The sequence below is a fragment of the Asterias amurensis genome, chromosome 14 (genome assembly GCF_032118995.1).
Source record: "Asterias amurensis chromosome 14, ASM3211899v1".
In the NCBI taxonomy this organism is placed as follows: Eukaryota; Metazoa; Echinodermata; class Asteroidea; order Forcipulatida; family Asteriidae; genus Asterias; species Asterias amurensis.
This window is the reverse complement of record NC_092661.1, coordinates 17,515,192-17,530,298: the sequence shown is the minus strand read 5'-3', so window position 1 is coordinate 17,530,298 and position 15,107 is coordinate 17,515,192. Positions and strand designations below refer to the sequence as shown.

Genomic DNA, 15,107 nt, shown 5'->3' with positions numbered 1-15,107 from the left:
TCAGAAAAGCACTGGATAAGGATATTCGCAATGATTGTTTTTTTTACACACAATTATAAGTTCAGGGTTACCATTGGTAACGAGTGATGGGGAGTTTGATGATAGTATAAAACATTGTGAAAAACGGCTCCCTCTAAAGTAACGTAGTTTGTTGAGAGGATCATTTCTTGCTCAAATTAATATTAAAAGGCTTCATCAGGCCTGAAGTCTTTTAACATTATTATTAATTTTGTTAAATGTTGGCGGATTGGTTCGCGCATTCCACCACCAAAAGCTTATTATAACTAAATTTAATATTAATTTTGGTTTTTACCCATACACCGATGTGTGTCAGCACTGTATACTCAGTACTTTCCCGAATCCTGTGAAAAAAAAAATATCACAGGCATGTTACTCGGGTGGGATTCGAACCCACGACCCTTGCAACTCTAGAGCAGTGTCTTACCAACTAGACTACCGAGGTTGCCCGGAAGCTAGAGGCAGTTCGAATCCTATGTTTTGGCAGCGGGTACCGCAACGATATAATAGATGTTAAATTTGCATCGGGGATAAAGAATATTAATTTTGGTTTTTACCCATACACCGATGTGTGTTAGCACTGTATACTCAGTACTTTCCCGAATCCTGTGAAAAAATATCACAGGCATGTTACTCTTTTTCACAGGATTCGGGAAAGTACTGAGTATACAGTGCTAACACACATCGGTGTATGGGTAAAAACCAAAATTAATATTCTTTATCCCCGATGCAAATTTAACATCTATTATATCGTTGCGGTACCCGCTGCCAAAACATAGGATTCGAACTGCCTCTAGCTTCCGGGCAACCTCGGTAGTCTAGTTGGTAAGACACTGCTCTAGAGTTGCAAGGGTCGTGGGTTCGAATCCCACCCGAGTAACATGCCTGTGATATTTTTTCACAGGATTCGGGAAAGTACTGAGTATACAGTGCTAACACACATCGGTGTATGGGTAAAAACCAAAATTAATATTCTTTATCCCCGATGCAAATTTAACATCTATTATAACTAAATTTAAATAAATGTTCGGGTTAAATCGGCCAAAATTTGACCAGGGAGCTTTCACAAGAAATGATAACAAGGTCACACATCATTGAACTAATTTACTCCTTTTAAATTTTGGTCATTCAATGCATTGCATATGTACCACACTTTAAAGAGATGGGCTTCGTTCGGCAACTATACTTTTCTGTTTTTGTGCATCAACGGCAACCCAATACTAAAAAACAAAACAAAAAGTTTAAAGGAACATTACAGAATTGTTTTTTGCTAACAAGACAGTGTGAGCACTTTATGTAATCCACCACATACATATAAACTGACAAACCTGTAGAAGTTTGAGATCGATCAGCCACACAAGAAAATAGTGAAAAAACGATTAAAAATTTTGCAAGACATGGCGCCCACTGAGCGATAAAGTAACTAGTTTTATTTATTTCTCACCAAAAATGACGTTGCAGATAAAAAATATTTCGTCAATGGATGTTTTTTACCATTATCATCATTAGACCGTGTAAGATTTATGTAAATCTTTGATCTTAGACGAGTTTTTTTCTCCATCCAACGGCGATACGTTACGGCACTGCATCTTTAACCAAGAACGACTATACTCCTCCGGAGGGATGTGTATACTCATTGAAAGCTAGATAGATAGAAACTCTCGTCCATTTTGCCTAAAATATATTTAATTCAAGAGACCGAAGTCCATGGCCCATCTGCCGTTGGTTCTCACCTTCCCGCGCCGCCCCCATCAATGAGCTTTTGTGAATGGTTGGTTCTACCCTATTATTATATATAATTATGAAATCTAAATCAATATTTTCACGCCCCCTGATTGGTCCATACATTGCGCACAATGGAATCCTTTGTTAACCGAAGCTCTCTGAATTTAATTATTCGTCTTGAGACAGCATGTATGGAATATTTTCGAAATACATTTAACAAGGAGAAATTTAAGTGAAATTTACCACAAAAATTATAAGATGTGGAGAGAGGACACAGGTGGCGTGTGTGTATTGTACACACGATCGACGAGTTGTGAGGGATTCCATGAACAGAACGTGTAGTTCGTACTTCATTGCAGTGTGCAGTGTATGAATCTAGCATTGTGCGTACTGAAGTGTACGTTCACTTGTGTACATTGTGTGTGAGGATCGGATTGGCAACGTACGCCGTACACACATGATGCTGTTTTTGTTGTACATACGCAGGACCAGAAGGAATAATGGCATGGCACGAGAGACATTTGTAGACAAAATGAACCCCAAATCGATCATGTAAACACCCATTTTTTGACTTGGCATCTTATCCATGTTAGGAAGACCACGTCCCCCCAAAAGATGCCTTTCGTTAACAGAAGAGTGGAGCCTCTTTACGTGAGCAACACAATCCTACCGAACGGATGTTCCACGGAGTTGGAAAATGTTTCCAATAACAGCCTGGCAAATTTGGTCAGACAGTTGGCACATATCGCCGACCACGCCACCAGTATTTTCGATGAGATTTGCGCCGAGTCCCGGGACATTTACGACCGTTCAACCCGCCTGACGGTCCGTGCAGCCAACTTGGAGGATATATTAGGAACTCTTGATGCAAGGGCTGTGAAAGTTCGTAAGTATCTAAAAAACACTATTATTTTTATATTAACAACAGATCTTAATTTTTGTTAAGCAATTTCGAAAATTAGAGTTAAATTAAACGGAACCCATCCACGGAGCTATAACCATAACTAATCCGATCAACGCAGGTGGTGGCCGAATTATTTACAATTGCTAAGTGTGTTTTGGTTTAGTGTTGAACGTGTGGCAAAAATAATGTGCATTGTTTTGTACACACAATACAAAGGGGGGGGGGGGGACGTGTTGTTTTGGGATGCGGTTGTGGTGAAGGTGGGCACTGTGGGGGGTGTCTGCTGGAAGAAAAAGAGGCCTTATCGAATTACATGTAGAAGTAAACTTCCAAGGTTTTAAATTTAACAATGTAAATGAGTCATTTTGAGGGCACATTGTGGTTTTGGCTTTGTGTGGGGTATCCAACCAAACGAGAGTCTGTGACAGTGTAGACCCAGTAACTGGGGCGCTGTACTCCTGTGAATTTTGACCAATAATGTCAAAATTAAAAAAAAAGGAGTACAGCGCCCCAGTTGCTGGGTCTAGTGACAGTGTGACTGCGAGTCCCTTCCCTTGGTCTTGCCGGCCCTGGGTGTTCTCATTTTCATTGATGGTCATCTTAAAAAAAGTGACAAAATTTAGCGATCGCTTTTCTACACTCTTTTTAGTAGATGGGAAGAAACTAGAGGTGTATACATCATTTGTACATAAGGGAATAGGTGCAATAATAAGGAGTCCAATAATAATCATCTAGCCTCCTGCAGTCAGGGACCAAAAGTTAACAATCCTAGGCCAGCAGCTGATTTCACGAAAGGTAGAAAGGTAGAAAGTAACCCGTCCTACCTAAGGATGGTTAAATGTGTCCCTAACGTCTTTGGATACGGAACTAAACTCATCCTAAGTCCTAAGATTAATTCTAAGTTAGGAAGAGTTTGGTCCTACCTCCATGGTGAAATCGACGGCTGGGCGACAAGTGAAATTTAATACTCGACTAGTCGCGCCTCAAATAGTCGCGGCTTTGACACTAGTCGCAACTACAATGTATTTTTTAGTTCCCAATATGCATTGTGGCATAAATAAATAATAATAATAACAATAATAATAATGTTTACCGCAGGTGTAATAGTAAAAATTCACGCTGAAAGGATTGTGTCACTGATGTCTGATTGTGATATTTTCGTAAAGTAAATTATGTTGTCATGAATAGTTGAGAGCGACACAATTGGTTCATCAAACAGTTAGTCGCAACTATCGTGTAGGTAATCAAGACGATTTTTGTAGTAGTCGTAGCGGCACGGTTATTCAGGTATTTGAAAAACGGTAGGGAGGTTGCGACTCGACTGAGCAATTAACAAATATCGTGGATACGACACTAGTTGCACTAGTCGCACCAGTCGCCCCCTTCAGGCCTGATTGTAACCATGAACTTTTGTTGTTTCCCTTTCTGTGAGAGTAACAATCAGGGAGGAAAAATCCCCAAGTGCCACATTTGTACTCGTTATTTTATCAGAAATGCTTACCTTTTTAATGGTTCTGTATATAATTTTGTGACAAATGTTGGCTAGCCTTTATGTAGACTAGACGGGCTACCACAAATGTAATTATTATTTTTTATTCCGATCTTGACAATAATGTTAAAGATGCCATGTCAGATTTTTGGACGATTTGACCCAAAACTTTTGATTTAAAATTCAATAGGTATTTTGATGGGGGTCGAGAAAGTTACAAGCTTTCATTTGAGCCATTGCTCGAAAAAGTCTGCCAATTATTAGTAGCAGTGAAATAAAGTGCTCAAAATTAGTTTTTAGTCGGGATCCCGACAATATATCACGTGAACGTTTTAAATTTTTGTCATGGTTCCTGACCATTAAAAGTAAATGTTAAACTTTTTTTTGTTAATGTTTGGGGCCAAAAATCTGACATAGCATCTTTAAAACTCAGGCCTGCAATTGCTTGGAATTACACTACAGCCACAAGAAACCTTTTTTATTTAATCACATTTTTCAATTTTGTAAGTAAAAAAGTGTAGCAGGCTTGAGTTATTTTACCAAGTGAAGTGGCCCATTTGGCTGCAAAGGTCCATGGATGTAACTGGATGGATTACATGCGTGTTGATAATGTAAAATTAATCAAGCTAACAGTGACATCTACATGTATGGGTTAACAACAGTGACTTTATTAATTGACTTACAACCCAATAATTATATTGAAGGAATATAATCAATAACTTGAGTGGCTTTGGGCTAATTCTAAATTCAAAAATGTACAATGAAATGTGCCATATGGTATCCTTGTGATTCCGTACAAATTTGTCATTGAAATTTGGTTAACAATGAAATGATACATGTGGTTATCATTATGTACATTAATTGACACACAATTGAGTGAGCAAAATTGTTTTGTTTCCTCATTATATTAATGCAAAAGATAGATGGTCTGGCTCCTGCACTTAAGCCTTCAAGAGAGACTCTAAAATAGGGTCAAAATGTCAGAACATTAAAGGGTTTGGGTACTGTCTATTTGTGTGACACAAAACACAATGTCCACAGATTTACATTAAACTTGCACAGTTTGAAGATAATGATGGTAAAAAGCTTCCCTTAAAATGTTACCTGCTTTCAAGAGGTGATGTAGTTTTTGAGAAATGGTAAAATATTGCACGACATAATACCAAAACTGGTAAATAAAATTAATACGTTTATTACATTCTAGGGAACAATTTCATCCAGCAATTTTGCATTTATAACAAAATATTTTGACTGAACAGATTTTGTGCACAGTGAATGCTAATAATTGAGGTTCTTGGCAAAGTCTGATGACTTTTGAGTAGCAACTGATACATTAATGCTATACAAGGGGGATCGTTCACTGCATTCTAAAACTGAGATGAAAATTATTTTTCGAGCTCTGGCTTATTCAATCATGATTTATTATCATTAATAAGGCCAAATAAAAATAAAAACATGTTTTGAATATTTCCGCCTGCTTGCTTCTTAAAAAACAAAAAAAATGCTTGAGATGTTTTTTGTATTTAAGAAACATGTTTCGAGGGGCCATTTTGAAGAAAAAAAACTTCCCTTTTTTGTATTTTGACTAGTTTCCAACCTCGGTTTGACTACCATTGTACACATTGATCTGAGTAGAAGGCGAATTAAATGTCCACAACAAATGTTTCTTGGTAAAATCAACTTGTATTTAAGTTAGAATTTTGAGTTGAATGAAGATGTTTTCATGCAATGCGGTGCGGTTTTGAGTGTACATTACAATATGTGTTCTATGGGTCGATTCCAGATTAGCAAAATCTTAAATATCAACACACACATTCTTTTGACATGTAATGTACATGTACATTACATTTAACCATTTATTATTGGCACAGGGGATACAAAATATTATTTGGTTTTTGCCCTCTCACTGGTTGTGTAGAGCACTGTGTTTTATACTCGGTACTTTCCCCCACATGTAGTTCTGTGAAAAAGAATTTTGCATTGAAATGATTTTGCTCATACATGTAAAATGTACAGTGTGGCAATTATTTCCAATACCCTAACAAAGGTATGTGCTCATGGCATAATCAGATTGGCTAGACGTGTGAATTGACCCTCTGATTAAAGTTTCAAAATCCATGCTGTAGGGGTATTGTCACCTTCTTAGGAATAAAGCCTGTTGAGAGGATTGCGTTGTAAGATGATAAGTCTTCAACTGAGGTGATGTAATGGGCCATGTTGAGACTGATGATCAGGGATTTAGGAAAAAAATAATAATAATTGTTTAGCGTCCTGGGCGCCTCTTTTTTTTATATATATATTTTTTTAAGAATAAAAAAAGATACATTTTAATTATTCCTCAGACAAAAAAAAAAGAATCTTGATTAAAAAAAGGCCCAGCCAGTTGTGTTTAGAAAAGATATGTGTTGGCTGGCCATTTTGAAAAAAAAGAAAGAAAAAAAGAAAAGAAAAAAAAAGGCCCTCCTTTTTTTTTTCAAAAAGGCAGGACAAAAACATGTTTTTAAAATTTATTTGGCCTAATAGTTCTTCCACAATCGCCATCGAGTTGAAAAGACTGGTTTTTATGAGTGGTTAGAATGTCACGGGACAATTTACCTGTGGATTAATCTCATAATGGCGGTATTCCTTTGAATACACAGCGAAAAAAAAGCTGAGCCAAAGTTTGGATATCTCTGGAGGATCATTGATACTCAACACAATTTACACTGTCTTTATGTTAAACGTCACATGAGGCAATTTACAGGCGACCAGTTTCAGGCAATCTCCAAGAAGAAGATAAGCCATTCAAATTTCACTGTTTACATTAGTACCTATTTTTCTTGTGGACCATAAGACCATGTTGGAAAAATGTCTTATGAGCTACATGTAAGATGTACCAAAGTACTCCCGGCAGCATGACTGCAGATTGGTTGTCTCCATGATGTTGCCTGTAATTTCCCTAAAAGTTACTCATGTGCTAGCCTGTAAAAGTCAAGCCCGGTTCATACTTCCTGCGAATGCTTCGTGCGAAGCGAATATCATTGCGTCACAATAAAAAAAGGGGTGCGTGCTGATTATTGCGTCACATAAATTCGCTTCGCATTTGCATTCGCAGAAAGTCTGAAACAGGCTTTACTCATGTGCTACCACATTGGTCCTGTAACAAGCACCATAGTTGGTCGTCTCCAAGTCGCCTTTGCCTCGTGTGACAACAAAGCTCTAAGTAAAAGCCCCAGATTTGGCACCCAACCCTTAGGCTTCATGTTGAGTCTACAATCATAGAGTCAGAGGTCAGGCAGGTGTGTGGGAAACCCTCACAGTATGTAACATCCACTACTTCAGAACATGAACTTTGATTTATGACAAAAATTTTTTTTTTTTTCTTCTTCTGTTGGGCAAGTTGAAAACTGGCTTTGTTCATTGTGGAGCTCCGTTACACTTTATTAATCGGCTGGGGTGTCGATAGTGTAAGTGAACACTGGTAGATTGTTTCATATCTTATTATGTTCACTCCGGAAAAATAAACCTGCTGGTCTGTCTGCTGGTACATTTTCAAGCCTTTTTGCAACTAAAGAAAAGATTTATCTCAGCTCTCTTTTTACGGGTGATACTGAGCAAGGTTGAACGATCTTTGTGAGACTCAAACTCAACATTTGAACATCAATCTTTTGAGACAAAGATATTGAATTGAAAAAATAAAAAGAGACCACTTGACTTGTCCTTTCTTGAGTTTACTGGCCCGACACTGAAATGACTGGCCTAAAGGTCCGGTCCCACTGCAGCGATAACGAGAATGATAACGATAACGGCGCAAAGAGAACGCATTCTATTGGTTGAATGAGCGTGTGCATATTCTGCGTGGAGCAATTCAACCAATACAATGCGTTCTCTTTGCGTTGTGATCGTTATCATTTTCGTTATCGCTGCAGTGTGACTCGGCGTTTAGGCCTGTGGTCCAGTGTTAAATCCGAGCCCTGCAAAATTTTGTCACAGAAAAACATGATTTCTCTTTTTTTGTACACGTTGTATTGAGTTAGACTCAGCTATTCATCAGAGCAAGCTTAACACCCGTCCGTCCGGTGGAGATGTTTCCCTATTAGTACCAGAGTCACTAATTACTTGATTGGGTCTAATACAAGGTCAAGTTCATACGAACCTCATTTAATTATCTCTGAATTATGGCAGTGTCTAATCGATGGGCTGCCATCTGCTAATCAAATTGCCAGGGGGGGGGGTGGGGAGGAGGACAGGTCCTTTTGCAGCCTAGTAGATCAGGCTTGGAAATGTGATACTAAAATCGTTACTGCGTGTGGAAAAATGCTTACCTGGGCTCATGTGTTAAGTTCCAGAGAAATAGAGAGGGGGGTTTCCCCACTGTGTTGGAATTCTCCCTCCATGCAGACCTGATACTTCATGGAGGCAATAAAGGCGATTGCCTCCATGCTGCCCCCTGGTCATTGCCTTGGTGCCCTTGAAATGCTCTGCAGTAGAAATTTACTATTTCAGTAGACATTTGTAATTTTACTCATGGGGTGCACTTACATGTAACCAAGGAGAAAGTGCCATTTCAAACATGAAGCATGATCAAGCCATTTTCTCTCACCCCTTAGTGTCTGCTTTCAGGCATTATGCTTGTAGTGGTGCTGGTCACCTGTTCCTCCTTGCCACTCACTGGCTTGGTACATGTATTTTACTTTAGAATCTATTTTGTTTCTTTGTACGTACATGTATGTGTATCTTGATTTATGTTTTTATGCCAGTGTGAAGTATAATAAAACTAAACTAAACAATGTACATGAACTGGTTTTGGGCCATTTTGTAAACCTTTGTTTACAATAAGATTGACCTTGACGTACATAATTACTGTACATATGTACATCCCAGGGCATTTTTAGCAGATGAAATACTATGCTGGGATACATACGTTACACACAGCATGTCAAGTGTAATCAATAATCCATGCTGTTATTTATTCTCTCCTGGGTCAAATTATATGTGAAGAGGTGTCATGTTGTAATGATAGGATTGGAGAGTGTTGGGAGAGGCGTTAAAGCATCCAAATTCATGTACTGTGTAGGCTAAACCATTCAGCAAGGATCTTCATCTTCTATTAAGGCCAACATAAAAATAAAACTTGTTTAGCGTCCCTGCCTGCTTCCTTTGTAGAGGCTGCCTCCTTTTATGAAAAAAAAAAAAAAATTATATTTTTGCTCTGTCTGTAATCTTGCATACTTGTACAGCAGTGACAGTGACAGTGACAAGCAGAGAGGAGCCAGTTATTTAAAGGCAGTGGACACTATTTGTAATGGTCAAAGACTAGCCTTCACAGTTGGTATATCTCAACATATATGCAAAAAAAATAAACTTGTGAAAATTTGAGCTCAATCGGTCATCGAATTTGCGAGATAATAATGAAAGAAGAAAACACCCTTGTCACACGTAGTTGTGTGCATTTAGATGGTTGATTTCGAGACCTCAAGTTCTAAATCTGAGGTCTCGAAATCAAATTCGTGGAAAATTACTTCTTTCTCAAAAACTATGGCACTTCGGAGGGAGCCGTTTCTCACAATGTTTTATATGATCTACCCCTCCCTATTACTCTTCACCAAGTAAGGTTTTATGCTAATAATTATTTTGAGTAGTTACCAATAGTGTCCACTGCCTTTAAGGCTTACCGGTTATCAGCGCCATTGAGCTCCTATGATAATTAATGAAGATTGATGGCCCTGACCATCATTTCATTTGTCTCCTGTCCGATAAGAGATTTTTTGTTCGTGACGTGGAGCAAGCATTTAGAATTTAGAATCCAGTGAACTTCCACTGCACTGTCTGATAAAATACTTCTTGCATCATTGACGGTTTGATAAAGTTAAAAGTGTTGAGACTCTTTTATCTAAAATAAAAGATAACATACATTTTGTCAAGCATTTCAATGCACAGTTCATTTAAAAAAAAAAACAATTTTTTTTTTATTACAATTTTTATTTTATAGAATGCCAGATCACGGTTTGATTACATTTGTATTGGTTTTCTATAAAAAAATTAAAGTACAAAGGTTTAGGGCCAACAGTTTCTTGCATCGATAACGTTTTTTTACCAGGAATAATCAAGAATGATTAATTTCAGCCTTTTATCTGAAGTCAGAGCTGTTTTTTAGTCTACTCTGTAAATATTTTTTTCTTCTTTTTTTCCCAGACATGAATATATTTAAAGCAATGCTCTTTGATCTAGCTCTGAGTGCTGACATGTACATGTAACTTTGTCCCAGGAGCGCTTAGTCAATGATATTCAGGCGCTGCCAGAAGATCAGGGCTCGAATTTACCATGAAGAAAATGCCTTAGTGCCCTTGCCCTTTCAAAATGGAAGCATACAGGCCTGCAATGTTACATTGGCCTTGGGGCCAGAGGCCAGTGATTTCACTGTCGGGCCAGTAAACTCATGACAAGACAAGTCCGGTAGTCTCGTTTTATTTTTTGAATTCAACATCTTTGTCTCAAAAAAAAAAATGCTCAAATGTCGAGTCTGAGTCTCACAAATATCTCTCAGTTCTGCAGAGTATCGCCGTTAACAAAAGAGATCAGTCTTCTCTTAGTGTTTGACTCCAAGGTTGATCCTTGATGCGATCTTGCTCTCTGACCATCTCTGACAGACATGATTTTTGTGCTCTTAAGCTTCCTTTAATGTCGCGTACACTATTGGTAATTACTCAAAGTAATTATAAATTGCATAAAGCTTAACTTGGTAAGGAGTAATGGGGAGCTGTTGATAGTATACAAATATTGACTGCTTCGAGTGCTACATGTATGGTTAAAACTACGACTCCCGAGGTGATCCCCGGAGCGTTCTATTTTCCCAATTCTGTAATGTTCCTTTAACAGTTTTAGAATTGAGGAGAATCGATCTTGATGTTGGATTGCCCTGGAAGGGTTTTAAGGTTGCAGTCAGGGGAGGGGGGGGGGGAAGTAGTTGACTATCTTGGTTTCCGCTGATTTTTACCGTGGTTTTAATCACAGGATATGTTAGATGATTGGTTGTGGTTTTGGTTGAGATCTAGTGGTATCGGGTTGAATGGCTATAGATGAGATAATGAGGACAACGGAAATGGGAGTTACCTGTACAATTTTATTTTATTTATTCATTTATTCATTTATTCATTCAGGCGTTAAAAACATCAAAACCTCACAGCAACAAAATACTTGAAATGTGTAAAAAACATTATGAAATCAATAGGGACGTATCAAAATACATAGAACATACAGGGCAATGGAATAATTTTATTTTATTTATTCATTTATTCAATTATTCATTTATTCATTCAAAAACATCAAAACCTCACAGCAACAAAATACTTGAAATATATAAAAACATTATGAAATCATTAAGGACGTATCAAAATACTTAGAACAAACTGGCGCATTGCCCAAAAGTGAACCAAATCACTACCTAAATAAGCAATCTCTTATAAAGTAGGCCTATTATATATTTAAAACATAAAAAACAAGCAATCACAAAGAGGAATATTTTTTAAATAAAAAATGAAACATTTAAAACGTTGGCAAGAGACATTTAAACATGAGAGAAGATAAATAAAATCTTTAAGGCTACAAATTCAGCTTTAAAGAAAAACTCTAGAAACTTACGGAACCTTTTGGATAAGGTTTTGGCTCTGAGAAGAGCTGGTATGGTCTCGATGCTTCTAACATTACAGTATACACAGTTACATGTACGCTGCTGTCAGGAGAAACAGGGGTGATACCAAAATTCGAATTAACTTAATTTGAACATTGCTTGAAAAACCTGTTGCTGCTGAAGCAAAACCATTACTGGATGGAAATTCCCCGCTAACGCTAACCAACGAAGCAGGGCCATGAATTTGGGCACCAATGGACCAATCCCTTCCAGGGTGGCAACACTGTGCAAGGCCTACTACTTCATGGAGGCAACAAACGCAATTGCCTCTATGCCCCCCCTGATCATTGCCTTTGTGACCTTGAAACGCTCCAGTAGAAATGTCCAGTTTCCTCATAGGGTGCTCTTCACCAATGAGAAAGTGCCTTGGTGCCCTTGACCTTTCAAGAACACAGGCCTGCATGATGCTCAGTTACAGTGTTCATGTACAATAGTGGATAATGTACACAGTGTGGGAAATGCTGCATTTGCATTGACACTGCTTGCTAATTAAATCACAAATTGATTTCAAACGTTAACAATTTATGCACTTTAAAGCGCATCAAAATTGGCCTCAGCTTGGTGGTCTGCATTAATTCACGCTGTACACAACCCTTGATTAAAATAAGCCGTACAGCCCAAATTGGCGTAGCGTGCACTGAGTATCTTCACTCGCCATATTACGAGCATAAACCCTGTCCAGGTTGTAAACCGCTCTAGGCCCCTCTACTAATCCATAATGGATGAAATAGCACAATCTGCATAATATTGAGTGCTGTAGGTGCCTCACAAATAACCATGATAACATGAATCCCCCTAGTGGGGAGCCTGCTACGTGGTACTTAAGCACCTACTCAGCTCTCAGATTTCAGCGCAACAAAGTTTTTTTTATATGTGCTTTGCATCGAAGCTGACACTGCAGATGTTTCTTGCCGAGGATACTGCATCCTCCAGGGCCCTCCGCTAAAACTGAGACCGTTGAATTTGTTCTTCTTTTTATGCAAGTCGCCAGACACCCAAAGCCTGTTGTAGTGTAGCTTCACTCACTCGGTGCCTTATATCTCTATCTTAGATACTAGAAACTAGGGAGCGTGAATTACTCGGTAAACTGGCAAGCCATTAGCGGACCTGTTAGCGTCTGGAATTAGTTCGCTGATCATAAATCTGTCTCAGCCGATGCCAACTATGAGAGCTGACCCAGCGGGGTCTGCCTGCTTTTTGGTGCGTTGTCAGCTTCAGGTGATTGAACCTTGTGTTTTCAGTAATGTAACTCCCACGATGATGACTTGCTCCTAATAAATGGACACCGCCGGGTTGAGTGACTTTGCAAAGTCAGAGTCTCATAAGTTGTGTAAAATGGCCCCCCCCCCCAAAAAAAAAAACACAAAAAAAAAAAACCCCAAAAACCCAAGTGTAGTGGCCTGCCTTTGAAATCTCAGTGGAGTGACAGGCCTGGAGTTTCATCTTTGAGAGGGCAAGGCCATTTTCATTTTGCAAAGGGCATTTCCATTAGAAAATCTTAGTAAATTTTTTGAAGGGGCACTAAGGCCAAGACCAGGGGCAGCGGAGTCCATGGTGTCTGTAGCCTGAATGTACTTCCAGGCTTGCAGTGACGTTGTTCCAGCCGTTGCTCTCGACCAATAGGAATGAAGGAACTGTCTGATAAGCACAGCAGGTGCAAGCTTGCGTGTCACGCCCATGTTTCAACACTTTCTACTGGTGTTTAATCATACGTTCAAACAACCCCTCGTGATGCCCTCTTGACCAATCAGAATGGATAAAGCTTATTACCTATCCCAAATCACAGACTCCTTTTTTTCTAAATTGTCTTTTACAAACGGAAGAAGTCCGTGATAAGGGTTAAGAATTACCCATTTGTAATTGTATATGTATGCGATTTTGTAATTTTTCTCTCACATCCTTGTAAAATATACTAAAATATTCAAAACCACTTTAATCTTGAAGCCCTAGTACAGAGGTATTATTGTTGCTTGTTTTTGTCCCAGTTTTTTTCCCCAACCTCTTTCACACTTTCTATTGACGCAAGCGCAAGCTCAGAATGATGTATAACAGGTAACCTTGACGGACTTGTCGCAGGGAGAAGCGGGGGCGAAGGAGAGCTCTGCTCAACCGGGCTTTAGGCCGAGTGAAAAAAGAAACATGTTTAGCTTCCTTCTTAGAAGCTGCCTCCTTTTGAAAAATTGTTTTTGTTAAAATGATTTTTTAACAACCTCAGCAAAAAAATCTCAATGTTGTTGTCCGACATGTTTCATTTATTTATTGTGTGTTTGAACAGTAAAAAAAACCAATGGCTACTTGACAATAAAAAATAACAAGCCCCTCCTCCTTCCTTTTTTTTTGAATCCTGGACGCTAAACATGTTTCTTTTTTTACTCGGTCTTACAAATGTCAGTCATTGTACAGGGTTGGCTTAGCCCCATCTTATTGTTGACGGGAGAAAAAAAGGTTGATATTTACAACTTGGGAATCACATTAGAAGACCTTGGTTGTGGAATAAATCAGCACTAGCTGGATTTCTTCTTGTTGTCAATACTGTATACTGTACTGTTTACAATAGGTAAATTCTAGTGTACTGTGTTCATTGTGCAATATAAACATAGGCCTTCAGGTTATATTTATGTGCGTGAATCTGAAGGGACCTTCGTTGGTTGTGATTTATAATTACTCATGGAGTTGCAGTGTAGGCCTACATGTACAAACTTTACAAATCTTATTTAATCTAATTTATTTTTAGTTTCAACAAAGGAAGAAAAACCACTGTTGGGCTTACACATTGGTGTACATCATAAAACATTACATATTATAAACTAAACATCCAGATGTTAAAAAGATCCCAGGGCCAAATTTATAGCCCCTCTGCTTTGTTGACATAATAAGCATTGCTGCTAAGCAAGAATGAGCTGGATACCAGTCATAGAGAGGGCACACATGTACATCATGTAGGGTGTGGTATTTTGGTTGGCAACCTTACTTGTACTGTAAGCATAGTGCTTAAGTTGTGCTTACGTTGTGCTAAGCTTCTTTTGTAAAAAGAAAGTTCTGTGTTCAAATTACTTAAAAACACACAGACCAAAATAGTGTCTGTAAAATGTAAATAATCATTGTATTTTCTCCATGGTGTACCTAAGCTCGTTGTTTACCTTGTATGGTTCATGGATCAAGTTGTTGCACCTTGTGGCTCCTTGGAAGCACTCCCTTTGGGAGTTGTATTCACAGTCTGATCATTGTCCTAAAAAAAACCCACCCCACCAAGAAATGTGACCTGCTTCTCTGTTGTGAAACAGACTGGTCACAGAGATACT

At 38.5% G+C, this 15,107-nt stretch overlaps 1 protein-coding gene across 1 annotated transcript in view; it reads left to right on the top strand.

Annotated features, from left to right (window-relative positions):
- Nucleotides 1-2,194: 2,194 nt before the first annotated feature.
- LOC139947069 (uncharacterized) overlaps nucleotides 2,195-15,107 on the top strand; it is a 57,398-nt gene continuing 44,485 nt past the window's right edge. The window contains 1 exon segment of the mRNA XM_071944903.1: nucleotides 2,195-2,629. Coding sequence (XP_071801004.1) covers nucleotides 2,359-2,629 — 271 coding nt within the window. The 5' untranslated portion in view covers nucleotides 2,195-2,358.